Source organism: Aotus nancymaae, unplaced genomic scaffold (assembly GCF_030222135.1).
Source record: "Aotus nancymaae isolate 86718 unplaced genomic scaffold, 86718_ANA_hifiasm-v0.15.2.pri h1tg000036l, whole genome shotgun sequence".
NCBI lineage: Eukaryota > Metazoa > Chordata > Mammalia > Primates > Aotidae > Aotus > Aotus nancymaae.
This window is the reverse complement of record NW_026988450.1, coordinates 73,843,595-73,858,787: the sequence shown is the minus strand read 5'-3', so window position 1 is coordinate 73,858,787 and position 15,193 is coordinate 73,843,595. Positions and strand designations below refer to the sequence as shown.

The following is a 15,193-nucleotide window of genomic DNA, read 5'->3' as shown; positions in this document are numbered from 1 at the left end:
GCTAGAATCCATCTCAAAAAAATTAATTAGAAAGTAAACTTTTTATTTTGGAATAATTTTTAGAGTTAAGGAAAAGTTGCAAAGATAATATAGAGAGCGCCTATATATACCTCGTTCAGTTTCTTCTAAGGCTACTATTTTACATTATCATGGTACATTTGTCATAACTAAAAAACCAACATTAATGCATTATTATTGAACTCCAGATTTTACTCTGACTTCACCCATTTTTCCAACAATGTCCTTTTTTCTGTCGCAGGATACCATATTGCACATAGCACTAAATTATTCATACAGTTCACTCCCAGTTCTAAAAACAGACAGCAGTAAGCCTTCGTTTTAAGCGTATGTGCATTTAGCAAATGAACACTGTGCTGTGTAACTTTGGGCAAACCACCTACCCTCTCTGAGCATCAGTGTCTCTAAGTGTCGTTAGCTACAAAAGGGGTATGATAACAGTACTGCATCCCGGCTGGGCACGGTGGCTCCTGCCTGTAATCCCAGCATTTTGGGAGGCGGAGGCGGGCAGATCACCTGAGGTCAGGAGTTCAACACCAGCCTGGTCAACATGGTGAAACCCTGTCTCTATTAAAAATACAAAAAATAGCTGGGTGTGGTGGTATGTGCCTGTAATCCCAGCTACTCAGGAGGCTGAGGTAGGAGAATTACTTAAGCCCGGGATGTGGAGGTTGCAGTGAGCTGAGATCGTGACATTGCATTCCAACCTGGGCAACAAGAATGAAATTACATTAAAAAAAAAAAAAAGTACTGAGTCAAGGGGTGCTGTGAGGTTATCATTTTCTTATAATTTATGCAAGGCACTTACCAGGGCTCTTCGTACACTCCCTCGACATCTCTCCACTGGTAGAAATCATAGACAGAAATCAGGGCTGACCCATCATACAGTACTCTCCCTAGTAAAAAAAATCTTCCAGCAAAATACCTGCTCCAAAAAGAAGACATCGGCCGGCACAGTGACTCACGCCTGTAATCCCAGGACTTTGGGAGGCTGAGTCGAGTGGATCACGAGATCAGGAGTTTGAGACCAGCCTGGCCAACATGGCGAAACCTCGTCCCTACTAAAAAATACAAAAATTAGCCAGGCACAGTGGCGCACACCTATAATCCCAGCTACTCAGGAGGCTGAGGCAGAAGAATCGCTTGAACCTGGGAGGTGGAGGTTGCAGTGAGCTGACATCGGGTCACTGCACTCCAGCCTGGGCAACAGAGTGAGACTCCATCTAAAAAAAAAAACAAAAAGAAGACATCGTGTTGATGTCTGGCACATCAGACCCAATGCACAGGGCAGAAAAGGACAAAGATCTAAAGTCTTGCATGCCGGAATTGGAGTTTCATCCACCCACTCATTTGCTTTGTGATCTTGGGCAAATTCTTCAGCCTCTGGACCTCAGCACCAACATCTGGTAAATGGGGACAAGGCATCCTCTCCACAGGGTTGCTGAGAGGGTAGAATGAGAAGCGTACTGCAAAACATCTAGCAGGATTGAGGGGTAATGCTTCTAGAACCACTAAGTTATTAATTGCAATCAAATCATTAGAGAATCAACTGAAATCTGATGTGGGCAGTTGCCATGGGTTAGTAATGAAATCCTGCTCTTCTTTTTTCGGGGGTGGTGGGGGGTCCTCCTTTTCCCAGTCAAAGCCATGCTGAAAAGCCAACTGCATAATCTTCATTACTGCAATGCCTGATATGGTTTGGATATTTGTCACCGTCCAAATCTCATGTTGAATTGTAATCTTCAGTGCTAGAGGTGGGGCCTGGTAGGAGTGGGACCATGGAGGTGGATCCTTCATGAATGGCTTTGGGTCATCCCCTTGGTGAGAAGTGAGATCTTGCTCTGAGTTCACACAAGATATGGTAGAGATCTGGCCATTCAAAAGTATGTGGCACTAGGCTGGAGAGAGTGGCTCATGCCTGTAATCCCAGCACTTTGGGAGGCCGAGGCAGGAGGATCACTTGAGGTAAGGAGTTTGAGACCAGCCAACATGGTAAAACCCTGTCTCTACCAAAAATACAAAAAATCAGCCAGGCTTGGAGGCAGGTGCCTGTAATCTCAGCGACTTGGGAGGCTGAGGCAAAAGAATCACTTGAACCAAGGAGGCAGAGGTTGTAGTGAGCTGAGATCACACCACTGAATCCAGCCTGGGCAAGAGAGCGAGAATCTGTCTCAAAAAATAAAGAATTAAAAATTTTTAAAAAGATGAGCAAATAAGAACCAGGCAGACTGCTTATTCACAGTCACACAGCAAAAGAGCTTTGTAACTAGGAAGAGATCCTAGTCACAAGACTTTCACTTCTGTGCCCTTAGCTGTCTGATTTAGAGGTCTGTTCAACTCTGAACTGCTGGAGAATAGCCATCCATCCACCTATCAGTCCACTCATCCATCCACCCATTCATCCATCTACCCACCCACTCACCCATGCACATATCCACCCACCCACCCACCCATCCATCTATCCATGTTGGCTTATTTATTTATTTATTTAATGTATATCTATATGAATTAAAAATAGAGACGAGGTTTTGTTGTTGCCCAGGCTGGTCTCCAGCTGGCCTCAAGGATCTTCCTGCCTTGGCCTCTCAAAGTGCTAGGGCTGAGATTACAGGTGTGAGCCATCACACCTGGCCCATGTTGACTTTTGACAAATTTCTTGTGGAAGGCACTGTGCTGCTGCCGAGGAGCCAGGGAAGAACAAGACTGTCACAGTCCCTGACTTCTTGGAGCTTTCCATCCAGTGAGAAAGAACTGAGCCTCAGTCATCTATTTCCCAAGGGTCTACCCCCACATCTGGCACATGGTAGGTGCCCAGTAAATGTTTGTTGAATGAATAATGGATTGCTCATCTTCCATAATGCCTACGCATTTATAATTGACATACTGGGCCATTTGAAGATGTTTGTGGAGCTAAAAATTCAGTATTTGTGTTTGTCTTGAACCACTTTCTCTCATCATTATTCTCACCAGGAGGTTTTGTGTGGTGGTGGCAGACAGAGCCACAACACTGGGCACGGAGTCCAAAGACCCGAGTTCACATCCCAGCTCTGAGCTGCTTACTCATGAGTAGCTACTGAAAAGGCATTTGAGCCTCAGTTTTTTCAACTTCAGGGAAATATTTGACTTGCCTGTTTCACTCATGTGCTGTGAATATAAATGGGGAGGAGAGGAGAAACTTCCAGAAAATATGACATGAATAAAAGGTTATTGAGATGTTACTTGAATGACTTCCTCAAATGACAAGTATGTTGAGGACACAAGGGAAAATAAAAGTGGCCAGCTTTTCAGCACACTCACTCTGACCTTACATAATTTAACTGGTTGCAATTGTCCCAGATTTGTTCCAGTCTCAGAAAAGATTAAATGTATGGATTTGTGACATCACATGTCATCCCTGCCAATGTTGGCCCATATCTTTGTCCATCTGGTAAATGCCACAACAGTACAAAGGGGTGTTATAACCTTAATTGCTTGCAAAGTATTTTGAAATCCTTAGATTAAAACCTTGGTGAAGTCCAAAGTATTAGCATCCTGAATGCCCAAGAAGTCACACTGAGCTTCGTCTGGGTTCACTGGAGCAGGGATATGCGTCAAGGTCTGTTGTGAGGTCTGCTTCAGGAACTTCAGGGTTTAAGGTCCTATTCATGGGATGGCCAGAGACCAACCCCCAACTTCTGAGTTCCTAAGCTACCCGGGCATTCGGCCATTTCCCACGTTGCTTCTGAGATGCTTTTTACATTTCTTAAGTTCCTGGGTCACAAGGCCTGAGCTGTTCTAACTTCAGTGTCATACGTCTGCTTTCCTGGGTGATCTCAGCCTGAGTCCTAAAAAAGGGCAATTGTGTCATCGCTACCTTCTGTCACCTCTTCGTATGAGCCCAGAGTTGATGAGTTCACCCTCATTCTAACCTATACAGGTTAGAGTTAAAATTCCATCCTATGGCGGTTACACTTAGAGCAGGTACTAGGCAGAAATTGAAAGGGGCAGGCAGAGGTTCCTGAGGCCCTACCAGTGTTTTGCTCTGTGGATCTGTTGGTTATGCCTGTGTGTTGTTTGTGAACATGCACTGATCTACACACTTAGATGTGCATTTTTCTGTTGTTACACTTTACAGTGTGAAGTATTTTTAAAAATCAAACGATGCAAATTTACTTCTTTAGAATAGATTCTGAAGTGAAGCTATAAATAGTTAAGCTATAAACTCTATAACCCTTTTCCTTTCTCTACTTTTCTGATTCGAATTGTCACCTCAGTATTTTCCTTGCTTTCATTTCCATTTTCACACTTAAAGAAAAAAGTAAAAAAAAGAATATGCCTTGCTTAGCCATTTTAATTAAGTCTAATGAAAGGGGATTGGTTCACAATCCGAAGTCCCAGGATACCTTTGGAGATCTGTGTGAAGCTCTGCAATGACAAAAAAAAATTTTTTTTTTTTTTGAGACTCTCACTCTGTTGTCCAGGCTGGAGGGCAGTGGCACAATCTCGGCTCACTGTAACCTCCATGTCCCAGGTTCAATCGATTCTCCTACCTTGGCCTCCGAAGAAGCTGGGATTACCAGCACCCACCCCCACGCCCAGCTGACTTTTGTATTTTAGTAGAGACAGGTTTTCACCATGTTGGCCAGGCTGGTCTCGAACTCCTGACCTCATGACCTGCCCACGCTGGCCTCCCAAAGGGCTGGGATTACGGGCGTGTGCCACCGCACCCGATCCAAAATTTTGTTTTATGCACGTGACACTGTTCTCAGCAGTGGTCATAGCTTTCTCAAATTCCCAAGGGTCCACAGCCCAAAACAGACAAGTTGATTTTTACAACTCAAGGTTAATTTATGCATGCTCACCTTCAAATATTTCTTGATTCTGATTCTGCTAACAGCATAAAAAAAAATAGGCTGGGCGCGGTGGCTCACACATATAATCCCAACACTTTGGGAGGCCAAGGCGGGTGGATCACGAGGTCAGGAGATCAAGACCAGCCGGCTAACATGGTGAAACCCTGTCTTTTAAAAATAAACAAATAAAGAGCATAAAAAAATAAAAAATGTTTCTTGAGTCTAAATCCAATCCAAAGCACCCACCAACTTGGTGTCACCAAACGGGCTTCATCCATCAAAATAAATTCGCCCACTGGAAAGACAAAAACAAATGGGTTCAAGTCTGCCAAAGGTCATCGATGATCATCATCGTCGTCTCCTCTTCCACCTTCCCCTTGCTGCCCACCCCAACCAGATGGTAAGCCCTGAGGCCAGAGACCTTTGCAACCTCTGCGTGAAGTTGCAAAAGGCAAAGCAGATTGAACCCGAAAGAAATTCACCACACCTATTTACGAAACCAGATTTATTAAAATTTCTCTACAAGTCAGAAACGGCCATCTCACTGTTCACATATATACACATATGTACAGGAAGAACCTAGTGTTTCTAGCTTTCCTGGCAGAAGCCCCTGCCAACCCAGCGTCCTTAGCCGGATAATGTATCACAGATACAACAGTCGAGCAACCACGAGAGCGTTAGTGCGACAGAGGCCTCTGTCCTCCCTCTTCTCCAAGTCCCATGATTCTGTCAAGGTAATATTGCCAATAATCATTCACATTTCACGTGGTTTTAGACACGCAGGTTATTCAGACAGACACAGACAACAAAACAAGCCTCAAAGCCAGAACAAAACAAAACAAATCGGACATAGGTATAAAAGGTAAAATATATGTACAAAGTACACAGTACATGAGGTATACACGGCATTCTCACAATGCATGTTAGTAGTTTGCCTAGGCGTAGCCCTTAAAGATGACTGCCTATGTTTGTGCCATTTCTCAAAATACAGTATGTTTTTGTTTACCCGTTTAACCACCTGATTTCAGCACTGTCCAAGACAGTTACTGATATTTCATCTGAACGTGCTTTTTAATGGAAGTTGCAGTTTCTCCATTAAAGCTCTGTCATTTGGAGGGAGTGAGTTCCCATCTCTGGAAGTATCTAACAGAGGCTGGATTCCCACCTACGAAAGAAGCTGAAGGGGGGATTTCTGCCTTGGGAGGTGACAGAAAGAGGAAAGAGATTGGACCGGATGATTTTTGAAGTCCCTTCCAACTTTAAAGATTTGGGGTTTGCTGTTTCACTCCAGAAGCCGATTATACAGATATATTCATAAACCACACATTTGAAATATTAACAACCCATCATGCAAAACTGCAGATGCACACACAATGCCAGAGGCGGACCATATCTGGGAGGGGTTAAAGTATAATTCTGGAAGTTAGTCTGAGAATCAGAAGACTATCCGAAATTCACTCTCTTCAAAGCGCAGAGATGTTTAATGTCTGCTCTTGGGAGAGGCGGGTGGGAGCCTCCTTATCTTCCTCCTCCTAGACAGAACGCTCCGCCCTGAGATGGTCTTGGGGAAAAAGTAAAGGGTGGGTAAAAAGGGTAGGTACTAATATATTTGGAAGGAACTTAAAAAGCGAATAGTTTCCAAGCACTCAAATTATTTCTTAAAATCTGGAGTCTCTGTCTGAGCTCAGAGTTCTGAAACCGTGGGGAGATGGAATCTTTTGTGATGCTGTTCCACGTTCGGCTGGTAAGTGCTTTTGTAGCTAGAGGGGGAAAGTGTCAAGGTCAGGGAGAAGGCATTAGTGCAGATGAGGTCTTGGCAGGAAACAGAGGAGAGTCTGGGTTCATGGTTCCATCAGGCTCCTGAGCAACTTAAAACAGTCTGCTCCAAAAACAGAGCAGAGTCATTGGTAAATGTGAGTGTGAAGAAAGGGTGAGTATTAAATCAAAAAAGGAACCTTCCCATCAGAGAAGCTGTGGTAGCACATCTAGCTACCAGAGATGAGTTCAAAGATGGCAGACTGATTGGCCCAATGTGTCACCCTGTTAAAATACGGTTATTGCCCAAAATATGTCATTGTGCGATCTGCTTTTTCTCCCATTCGAATGCTCGAGTTTATGACACACTTGACCACCGGGTGTGGGATGTCCATACTCCTGCCATCCATAAAAGGTGCGGAACTCCCAAATCCAGCACAGAGAGTTGGCGAGAGTTCCTTAAGAGAAACAACTTTGCAGGGCAGCCAATCACAGCGTATGCTGCTCAAATCGGTAAAGTCACTCCTCCCAACAGATAAGAGGTTCAGCAGCCTTCATCCTAACGCAGTCATGATCTGGTTGATACCACGCCAAAGGGCCTGTCCATCTTTAGAAATGGAAATACCAGGTTTAAGAATTATGAGGTTTCTGAGGTTTTGGGGATTAGCAGAAGAAAGAACTAATGTCACTGTCCTCCTGGTACTCTGGAACAATCTGGTCTGAAGTTCCTATTTCTGAGTCGATGTACCCAGGTTCCAAGATGGACTCAAACCAGGGGTGCAGTAAGATCTCAGGGGCAGTGAGTCTCTCAGAGGGCTCCCGTCTCAAGAGGCTGCGAATGAGGCACCTGGCTTTGGGGGAAATGTGTTCAGGAATGCAGAACTGTCCACGCCGGATTTTGGAGAAAAGGGCACTGGGGTCCGAGTCATGGAAGGGGTATCGTCCAACCAGAAGGGTATAGAGCATCACCCCTAAGCTCCAAACATCCGCAGCCTTTCCAGAGTAGGTCCCGGTGGTGTTGAGGATCTCAGGGCTCACGTAGGCTGGGCAGCCGTGTTTGTCTGACAAAGCATCATCCTCCCCCTTGATGATGTGTGTGTCTTCCAGACTTTCTAGTCTGAGCTGGGTTCTGCAAGAGAGAGGAACCAAGCCATTATTTCCATACCAGCTGCTATGAAAAACAAAGCCTTCCCAATAACAGCGCCCACAGGCACTAACAGCAAAGGCTCAAGGAATGCTATTTACCCCTTCGTCCAGTAAGCAGCGCCTGCAACTGCTGAGGACTCGTGATTTCACAAACCAACACAAACTGCAATAAATGTTTGCAAAGTATCGACAGAGCGCCTGGGGTGGAGGGTATGATGCAAAGCCCCAAATAGTATTCATAATGCTAGAGCTTACAAGAGCTATCCTAATAGGAGTTACACAATCTACTAAGTTCACATTGCAGAACTGGGAGCCTGTCTCAGGGGAGTGCTGCGTTCTCTACAAAAGCTATCAGGGAAGAGCAGCAGATCCTGCTTCTTCAGGGAGGGCCTAAGCATCCTACGAGCCCATCTTCTCTCTTATGCCGCTGACTGCCAGGGCTCCCTGGACCCACACTGCATTACAGAACACAGAGCCTAAAGTCACTGCTATTACACACACAGGTTTTCAGCGCGGGTGTCCACACTGATACACGCATGCAGAATGAACTTTGTCCACCTGGCCCAGGCTGTGACAATTATGATGGGAAAGTTGCAAGGAATGTTAATTACATTTATTGGGGTGTTTAATTGCAAAGAACACTGCCTGGACAAAGAGGTTATGCCCACAAACAAAAGTACTAGGGACTTCAGGGAGGTGGGGCCCCTGAAATTCTTATACAGGGACATACACTCCCCTCGGTGGCACATCAACATGTGGGCATATTTATTCTACAGGGGGGTCTGTCTTCAGGCAACAACTAAAGTCCCAAAAACCTCAGTCAAAGGCTCTCTTATGAAGCTGCAGGTGCCTCCTTATTCAGAACCAACCACCCAAGTCTCCTGGATCCCCCAAAGCCCAAAGCCAGGTGGGAAAGCTCTAATATCTGGTGACACCCTGCCTCTGCCTGCTTCTCTGAAATAGCCCTGTTTCAGTAAGTCACTTGTGGAGTTAAATGCAAACATTTGGTACTGGCTGATGGGTCAATTCCTTTTCCTCTCAAAGGTCTGGTATTTTTTTTTTCTTCCTGCCTTCCTGTTCCCTGGAGTGTAGTATACATGTGCTAACTTCAGTATGTCCTCAGCATGACCTCCCTGTCGTTATGTAAAATACCCATTGGTTCTGTAAACGGAAAATATGACTCAACCCACACTGTCTGCCCCTGATTGGCTGCTACAGCACTAAAACCCTGCACCTGTGCTGGTTACACGAATAGCGTCAGCCTGACATTGCTTAACCCTTGGGTTGCCAAACCCCATGCCCATGATATTCGCCTGTGCAATGCAGATTTCAAAAGCTAGTAAGGAGGTGTGTAAGGCATGTTTCAGAAAATGCATCACCATATCAAAGGAGCATGTTCCAGGAATTAGAAACTTCTTCCCTGCCAACAGTTTGCTTTTCTTTGCTAATCAGTGTGTTCCAATAATTATTGCGAGGTCAGATACCAACTCATGCTTTATGACAGCTCAACTCTGTACTGTTTCGTATGCTCTGGAGTCAAAGGTAAAAATGCACAGGTGAGATAAGCCCACTTCTTACAACAAAATAACTCACTCTCATCTCTACAATGCTACAGCCTCACTGCTCTTAATCCTTCCACAAGGGATGTGGCCCCGGATCTTAAAATCAAGTGTGGTCTATCTCATGCGGCTTCCTGAATTCTCTAGTCTGAAACCTCAGCTTTGAATCTTAATGCCTCATTACGCTCTTATCAAGCTCATCTTGTTCTTTATGAGGTAAGCTATGATCTATATTTAGCAATCCATCCTAGCCAACTTCCATTTATTATTCAGTGTGGCTATTTTCTAAAGATGTATCCAAATAAGATGTCTAAAAAGTCACCAGAGAATGTGACGCAAGTACGGAGGACCTGGCCTGAGATGGGACAGGAATGCAGCGTGAAAGAAGAGGCTGGGAATTCTGCAAACATGACAGTCTCACTAGCTCTGCGAAACCTTCTAGGTACAAAGCAACACTTGGCATAAGCAAAGATTTGAACACTTACTTTAGAAGGCAATATTGTAAAGGGAGGTTTAATATTTGTACCCCAAACAGTTGACCTTTCTGATAACAATGGGGAATGAACCTGATCCTGGGGGAGGAGACGGGAGGGCGCCCTGTCAACACATGCCATCCCACAGAAGCGCCACAGTGCCCCCAGGCCCCATCCAAGAGAATGCAGAATAAACCAACCTTGGCTGTGACTCCTTAGGAACAGAAGCTCTAAATACTAAATCTGGGACATATGAGCCCTTGACTTTGTTTTGCACCAGCACACAGCACCTAACTACACGACCTGCTCCTTCCACTTGATTCCAAAAGGCCACAGGAGAAGCCGTGGCGGTCGCTCACCTCTCCTCCGTGGAGAATACGAACTTCCTAAGCTTCAGGTCTCCCAGTACGATGGCTGACTGGTGGCAGTGGGCGACGGCGGAGACAATCTGCTTGAAGAGCCGAGCAGCTTCCTCTTCTCGCAGCCTCTTCCGGCTTCGCACATAGGAGTGCATGTCCCCAAAGTCCTTCTCAAAGAAGACGTAGGCCTTGGTTTCCCCAAGGATCACTTCCACGATGCCGGTAATGTTGCTGTGTGATGGCAGCTGGATGTAAGGCCTGATTTTGTCCTGGTAGTGTTTAATAGGGAACACCTGCGGAGAGAAGGGGGCCCATTTAGGGGCCAGAACAGCAAAGGCAGCTCCCAAACCCCTTACCGAGCTGAGCCGTAGTTCTCAACCTTTGGGCTTGGGATGTAAGTTCCATTCACCTACTCCCTTTCCTCTGGCACCTTACCTTCCGCAGCCACAGCTGCTCCCGACGCCTTTAAAACCAGTAACCCCTAGGACTCTAGAGTTGCAAACACTGAAAGGGTTTCCAGCATTCACACAGATTATTTGAAAGAACTGTCTTCTGGCCGGGCACAGTGGCTCACACCTGTAATTCCAGCACTTTGGGAGGCCGAGGCAGGCGAATCATGAGGTCAGGAGTTCGAGATCAGCCTGGCCAACATGATGAAACCCTGTCTCTATTAAAAATACAAAAATTAGCCAGGCGTGGAGGAAGGTGACTGTAATCCCAGCTACTTGGGAGGCTGAGGCAGGAGAATCACTTGAACCTGGGAGGTGGAGGTTGCAGTGAGCGGAGATCGTGCCATTGCACTCCAGCCTGGGGGACAGAGCAAGACTCCGTCTCAAAAAAAAAAAAAAAAAAAAGAACTGTCTTATGTACATGTTCCCATCTTCCATCAGCTCCTGACAGCTAAGCAAAGCCCACACCCTCGGTGGCCCTGCCCTGTTTGCAGGTCACACTCGTGAGTGGCTGATAGGACACCCCTGGCATGTCCAGGAACTGAAAAGCAGACCCTAGACATGCATATGCATGTGCCTCCTGCAGACCCAACATGCTCAGCACAGAAAGGGCACAGAATGTGGTGACTCTGCAGCCTCCAAGGGGAAGCAGGGGCCAGAGAACATGCAGAGTTATCATTAATCAGAAGGAGCAGATGACTCGGAGGGGGAGGCAGGGACAATGCAGCCTTAAGCAACCTGCCTAGAGTCTGACTCAAGTGTAAGCAGCCTTGAGTTACAATTGTCACAGGAGGGGTATGGGATCCCGAGAATGGTTTTTTCATTTGTTTATCCCCCACACACACACCCGACCCCACCCCTAGAAATGAGTAGTATCTCCTCTCTTCTAGAAAGCTGGCTGGTCTCTTTAAAGGCCTTTTGTTTAGTCCAGTTACTCATATCCTAGACTCAACTGGAAACGGTGACACACGGGCTGTCACCATCTGGATTCAGCTATTATCTGCTCAGAGGAACTGGAAGGGTTGCACAATGGCCAGACTCACCCCACCTCTGAGGCCTGGCTGCTCTGGCACCAGCTAGAAAAAGCCCCTGTTGCCCCCTCCTCTCACCCCACCCCATCCCACCACACACACATGCCTCTCCCAGAACAGCTCTTAACCCCGGTCATGAAGAAGAAGAAAAGGGTTTTTTTTTTTTTCCACCTATTAAACTAGGCTTGATCGTGCGTTTGAAATTTCATTCGAGTTGGACAGTAGGTGGCAGCAGCGAACCCCGGGACGGGGTCCGGGTGTTGGGAGTGTCAGGTGAGTTGTGGAAAACCCAGAAGCGGCTTAACTGGGGGTGATCCTATCTTTCGGGTGAAAAGGAGCAGCCTGAGGGTGCTCTGGGGTGACTCAAACAGGGGTGTCACGCTCGCAGAAAGTAGACTGTGGGAACGTTCTGCGTCTACGGGCGCAGGAGGAGGACTCGGCGGATCCCGTTTCTAGGTGCTGTGTCTCCTCCTGGATGGGATCCCTATGTTCAAAGGAAAAATCGCTGGCTGGAAAATAAAGTGAATCGAAGCGAGGGTTCCTGACCGGTGTGGGCTTTCCAACAGTTCTACTCCGAACAGATTCCTCTGCCTCGGGTGGAAGACTCTGGGACTGCTCCCTTGGGAGGGCGTGTTCTAGTCGCAACGCCGAATCAATTCGGAATCCCCAAGGCAGGAGCCGGACACAGTCTTCCAGCCCCCTTACCACCTACAACTAAGCCCGGCAAGAGAGCTGCCAGCTGCTTCAAGCTCCTAGGAGGCACCCACTGCAGGGCGTCCTTCCAGGACATGGGGGGCGGGGGGCAGGGTTGCGGGAGGTGGAGAGTGAGGAGAATGAGAGAAGGGGAATGGCATGGCCCTGGAATCCATTTCAATTCCACAACTTATATGGAACGCCACGCGCTATACTGGGGCGCTAAGGAAAGGAACAGAGAGAAAGGAACTGAACAATGCACTTCCTCTAGGCGCCCCCTTATACCACTCCATGGGAAACCCCCCAATCCACAAAAAGGTGAACCTGGTCAAATGGGGTCTTATCGGACCCAATCCACTGATCCGTTCTGTGCCCAGCCCAAGCGTTGGCCGGATCCCAAGCACCTTTGCCGATCACCCTGTCGCGAGCCCCCGACCCCCGCCGGGTCCTGGCCTGGGAGTTCCTACCTTGCAGCGCAGCTCGCGGCCAGTGTGGATGCACAGGGCCCGGGACACATGCTCGCGCTCGGCTAGGGGCAGCAGCAGGTAGTCGGCGATGCGGCTGGGCCCCGGCGCGCTCCCGGGGCCGCCGCCGGCCCCCGGCGCAGCAGGAGGGGGCTGTGGGGTGCAGGGCGAGCCGGGGGGGCTGAGGTAGTCCGGGGGACTGGAGCACTCGGAGAGGCGCGGGCACTTGGCCGCCACAGCCGCCGAGTCGTCCGCGTCCAGCAGGCGTTTGGTCGGGACACCTCGGGCGGCCGGGAACAGCAGGGCCGGGCCGCGGGGCTGCGAGGCGCCGCTCATGGCAGAGCGCACCGGACCGACCCTCATCCCGTCCTGGGCCGGGGCAGCCCCGGCTTTGTAAGTCCCGGGATCCGCGCGGGAAGGCGCTGCGGGCTTGGCGCCGGCGCCGCAACTTCTTCCACCCGGGGGGATGGAGTTTGCAGACGGGGCTGGGCTCGGCCCCCACGAGGGGCAAAGCAGGAGCCGCTCCCCGGCGCTGGCACTGCACGCGGGGACCACGCTGGCTGTGCGTCCGGGAAGCGGAGGCCGGCTCGGGTCCCCGGACCCTCGCAGGCAAGGGCTCCGGGAGCCTCGCTGGGGGCGGCCGCCACTATTGTTGCCGAGGCTGCCGACAGACAGTCTGGGAGGCAGAGGCGGCGGCGGCGGCGGCGGCGGCCGGCGATCCCGGGGTCCCGAGACGCGAGGACAGGACTCGGCAGGCTCGGCGGAGCCACGAAGCAAATGCACTTCCCAAAGCGATGAGTCTCGAGCACAAGCCGGGGGAACTTTTTCGCGGCGCTCGGGATCCTGCGCGCTCCTGGGCTCCGGGCGTGTGTGAGAGCGAGCGAGACGCGCTCAGAGAGAGTGACTGCGAGTGAGTGTGTGCGCTGCACCGATCCCGGCCAGTGCACTCCTCCTTCTCCTTTTCCTCCACCTCCTCCGCCTCCCGGTGACTCACGCTGTATACACACACACTCACAGGCCAGGCTGTGTAAACAGTTGGGAAGCCGGGTTGTGCAATGAGGTGGCTGCGACGACTCCGGCCCCGCCGCCCGGCGAGCCGTCTCCGGAGCGGAGGGAGGAGACTGGGGGGAGGGGGGGGAGCTGGAGTTGGGGGGATGGGGTTGGCCCGAGGGCTGGGGATGCTCTGGGCAGCGCGCGCTCGGGCGCAGGTGGTGCGCCCCGGGCCGGCCTGGGCGCGCGCACACGCCCCCCGGGCTGGGCTGGGCAGGGCAGCAGGCGGTGCGCGCCCTCCGGCCGGCCCCGGCTCAGCGCGAGAAGCCGATGGAGGGGGCGGAGGAAAAGTTCCCGTGACGTCAGGGTCCCGGGAAGTGGGCGGGGGGGCGGGGCCGCGGAGGGAGAAGCGACCGCTGATTGGTGCGCGCGCCTCATTCACAGCAAGCACAATGGGCTGCGGGCGCGAGGCGGGAGCGCGCACCACGGTCCTCTGCACCCGCTGCTCGCTGCAGCCCCGCGGCGACGCCTTTGGCCCCGGGGATCCCCCCACCGCCCAGCGCCTGGGGAGCTCCGGTTGGAGCCGTGGGCGCCGCCGAAGCCCGGCTGCAGCCGGAGGAAGTGGGGGATAGGGAGGTGATGAATTCCAGAATCATTCACCCCCACGCGGTAGTTCCGGGGAAGACCTATGCGTGGTAGTGGATGTGGCTTTTTTTTCCCCCTTTTCCTGCTCCCTCCCAGCTCTAATCCCCAGCGTCTGTTCGCTTCCACAAATAGAACCTTCTGTTGGATGAAAGAAAAGCAAACACTGGGCCTTCTGCGCTGCCTCCACCTCCACGCCGCCCCCCCCCCAATCCCCCGCGCCTGCCGCCCGCCCGGATTGCACGGAAATAGCTTCTCCTGGCTCCCGGGCCGCCCCTTCGCGGTGACTCGCAGAAAGAGCTTCCTGAGCCAGGGCCGGTGGGAAACAAAGGATGTGGGGAGCGGGCGGAAGGGGCCCACGTGGCTGCCGCCGGATTCCTGCTCCCTCCCCAGCCTCCACACGCGCTGCTGGGTCTATGTCCTGAGTGCCAGCCCGGGTAGGTGGGTAGGATTGTGGAAGTCCTGGCCACTGCCAGGGATACCGCCTGCAGCCGGGCAGCCCCGCCAGGTGGTGTGCGTGCATTCATGCCGCGTGATTTGGGTGAGCATGAAAGTTGTGCATGAAACAACTTGGAATCTGTCGTTTTTCTTTGTTTAGAGAACCAGGTCAGTCTGGAGTCCCTGGACACCCAGCAATATAACTTATCAGAGAGCTCTTCCTCGCACTTCTGCTAAACACTTAATTTTCTAAAACCAGGTTGAGCCCCAAGAATAAATCATTTTCCTGATTAATTCTCCATTCATTCAACAAATACTAATTAAGCATCTACTAAAAGCTAAAC

The 15,193-nt window shown here is 50.2% G+C and overlaps 1 protein-coding gene across 2 annotated transcripts; it reads right to left on the bottom strand.

Moving 5' to 3' along the window:
* Positions 1-5,338: 5,338 nt before the first annotated feature.
* TRIB1 (tribbles pseudokinase 1) lies at positions 5,339-13,805 on the bottom strand. 2 transcript variants are annotated; one of them, XM_012451631.3, is made up of 3 exons: positions 12,783-13,805; positions 10,143-10,435; positions 5,339-7,734 (listed from the first exon to the last, which is right to left on the bottom strand). In XM_012451631.3, exons 1-3 carry the CDS (start codon positions 13,140-13,142, stop codon positions 7,269-7,271), a joined length of 1,119 nt encoding a protein of 372 aa, XP_012307054.1. In that variant the 5' UTR covers positions 13,143-13,805; the 3' UTR covers positions 5,339-7,268. The 2 variants fall into 2 exon arrangements, with proteins under 2 accessions (XP_012307054.1, XP_012307055.1); XM_012451632.2 differs by lacking the exon at positions 12,783-13,805 and adding an exon at positions 10,578-11,676.
* Between the last annotated feature and the right edge of the window lie 1,388 nt (positions 13,806-15,193).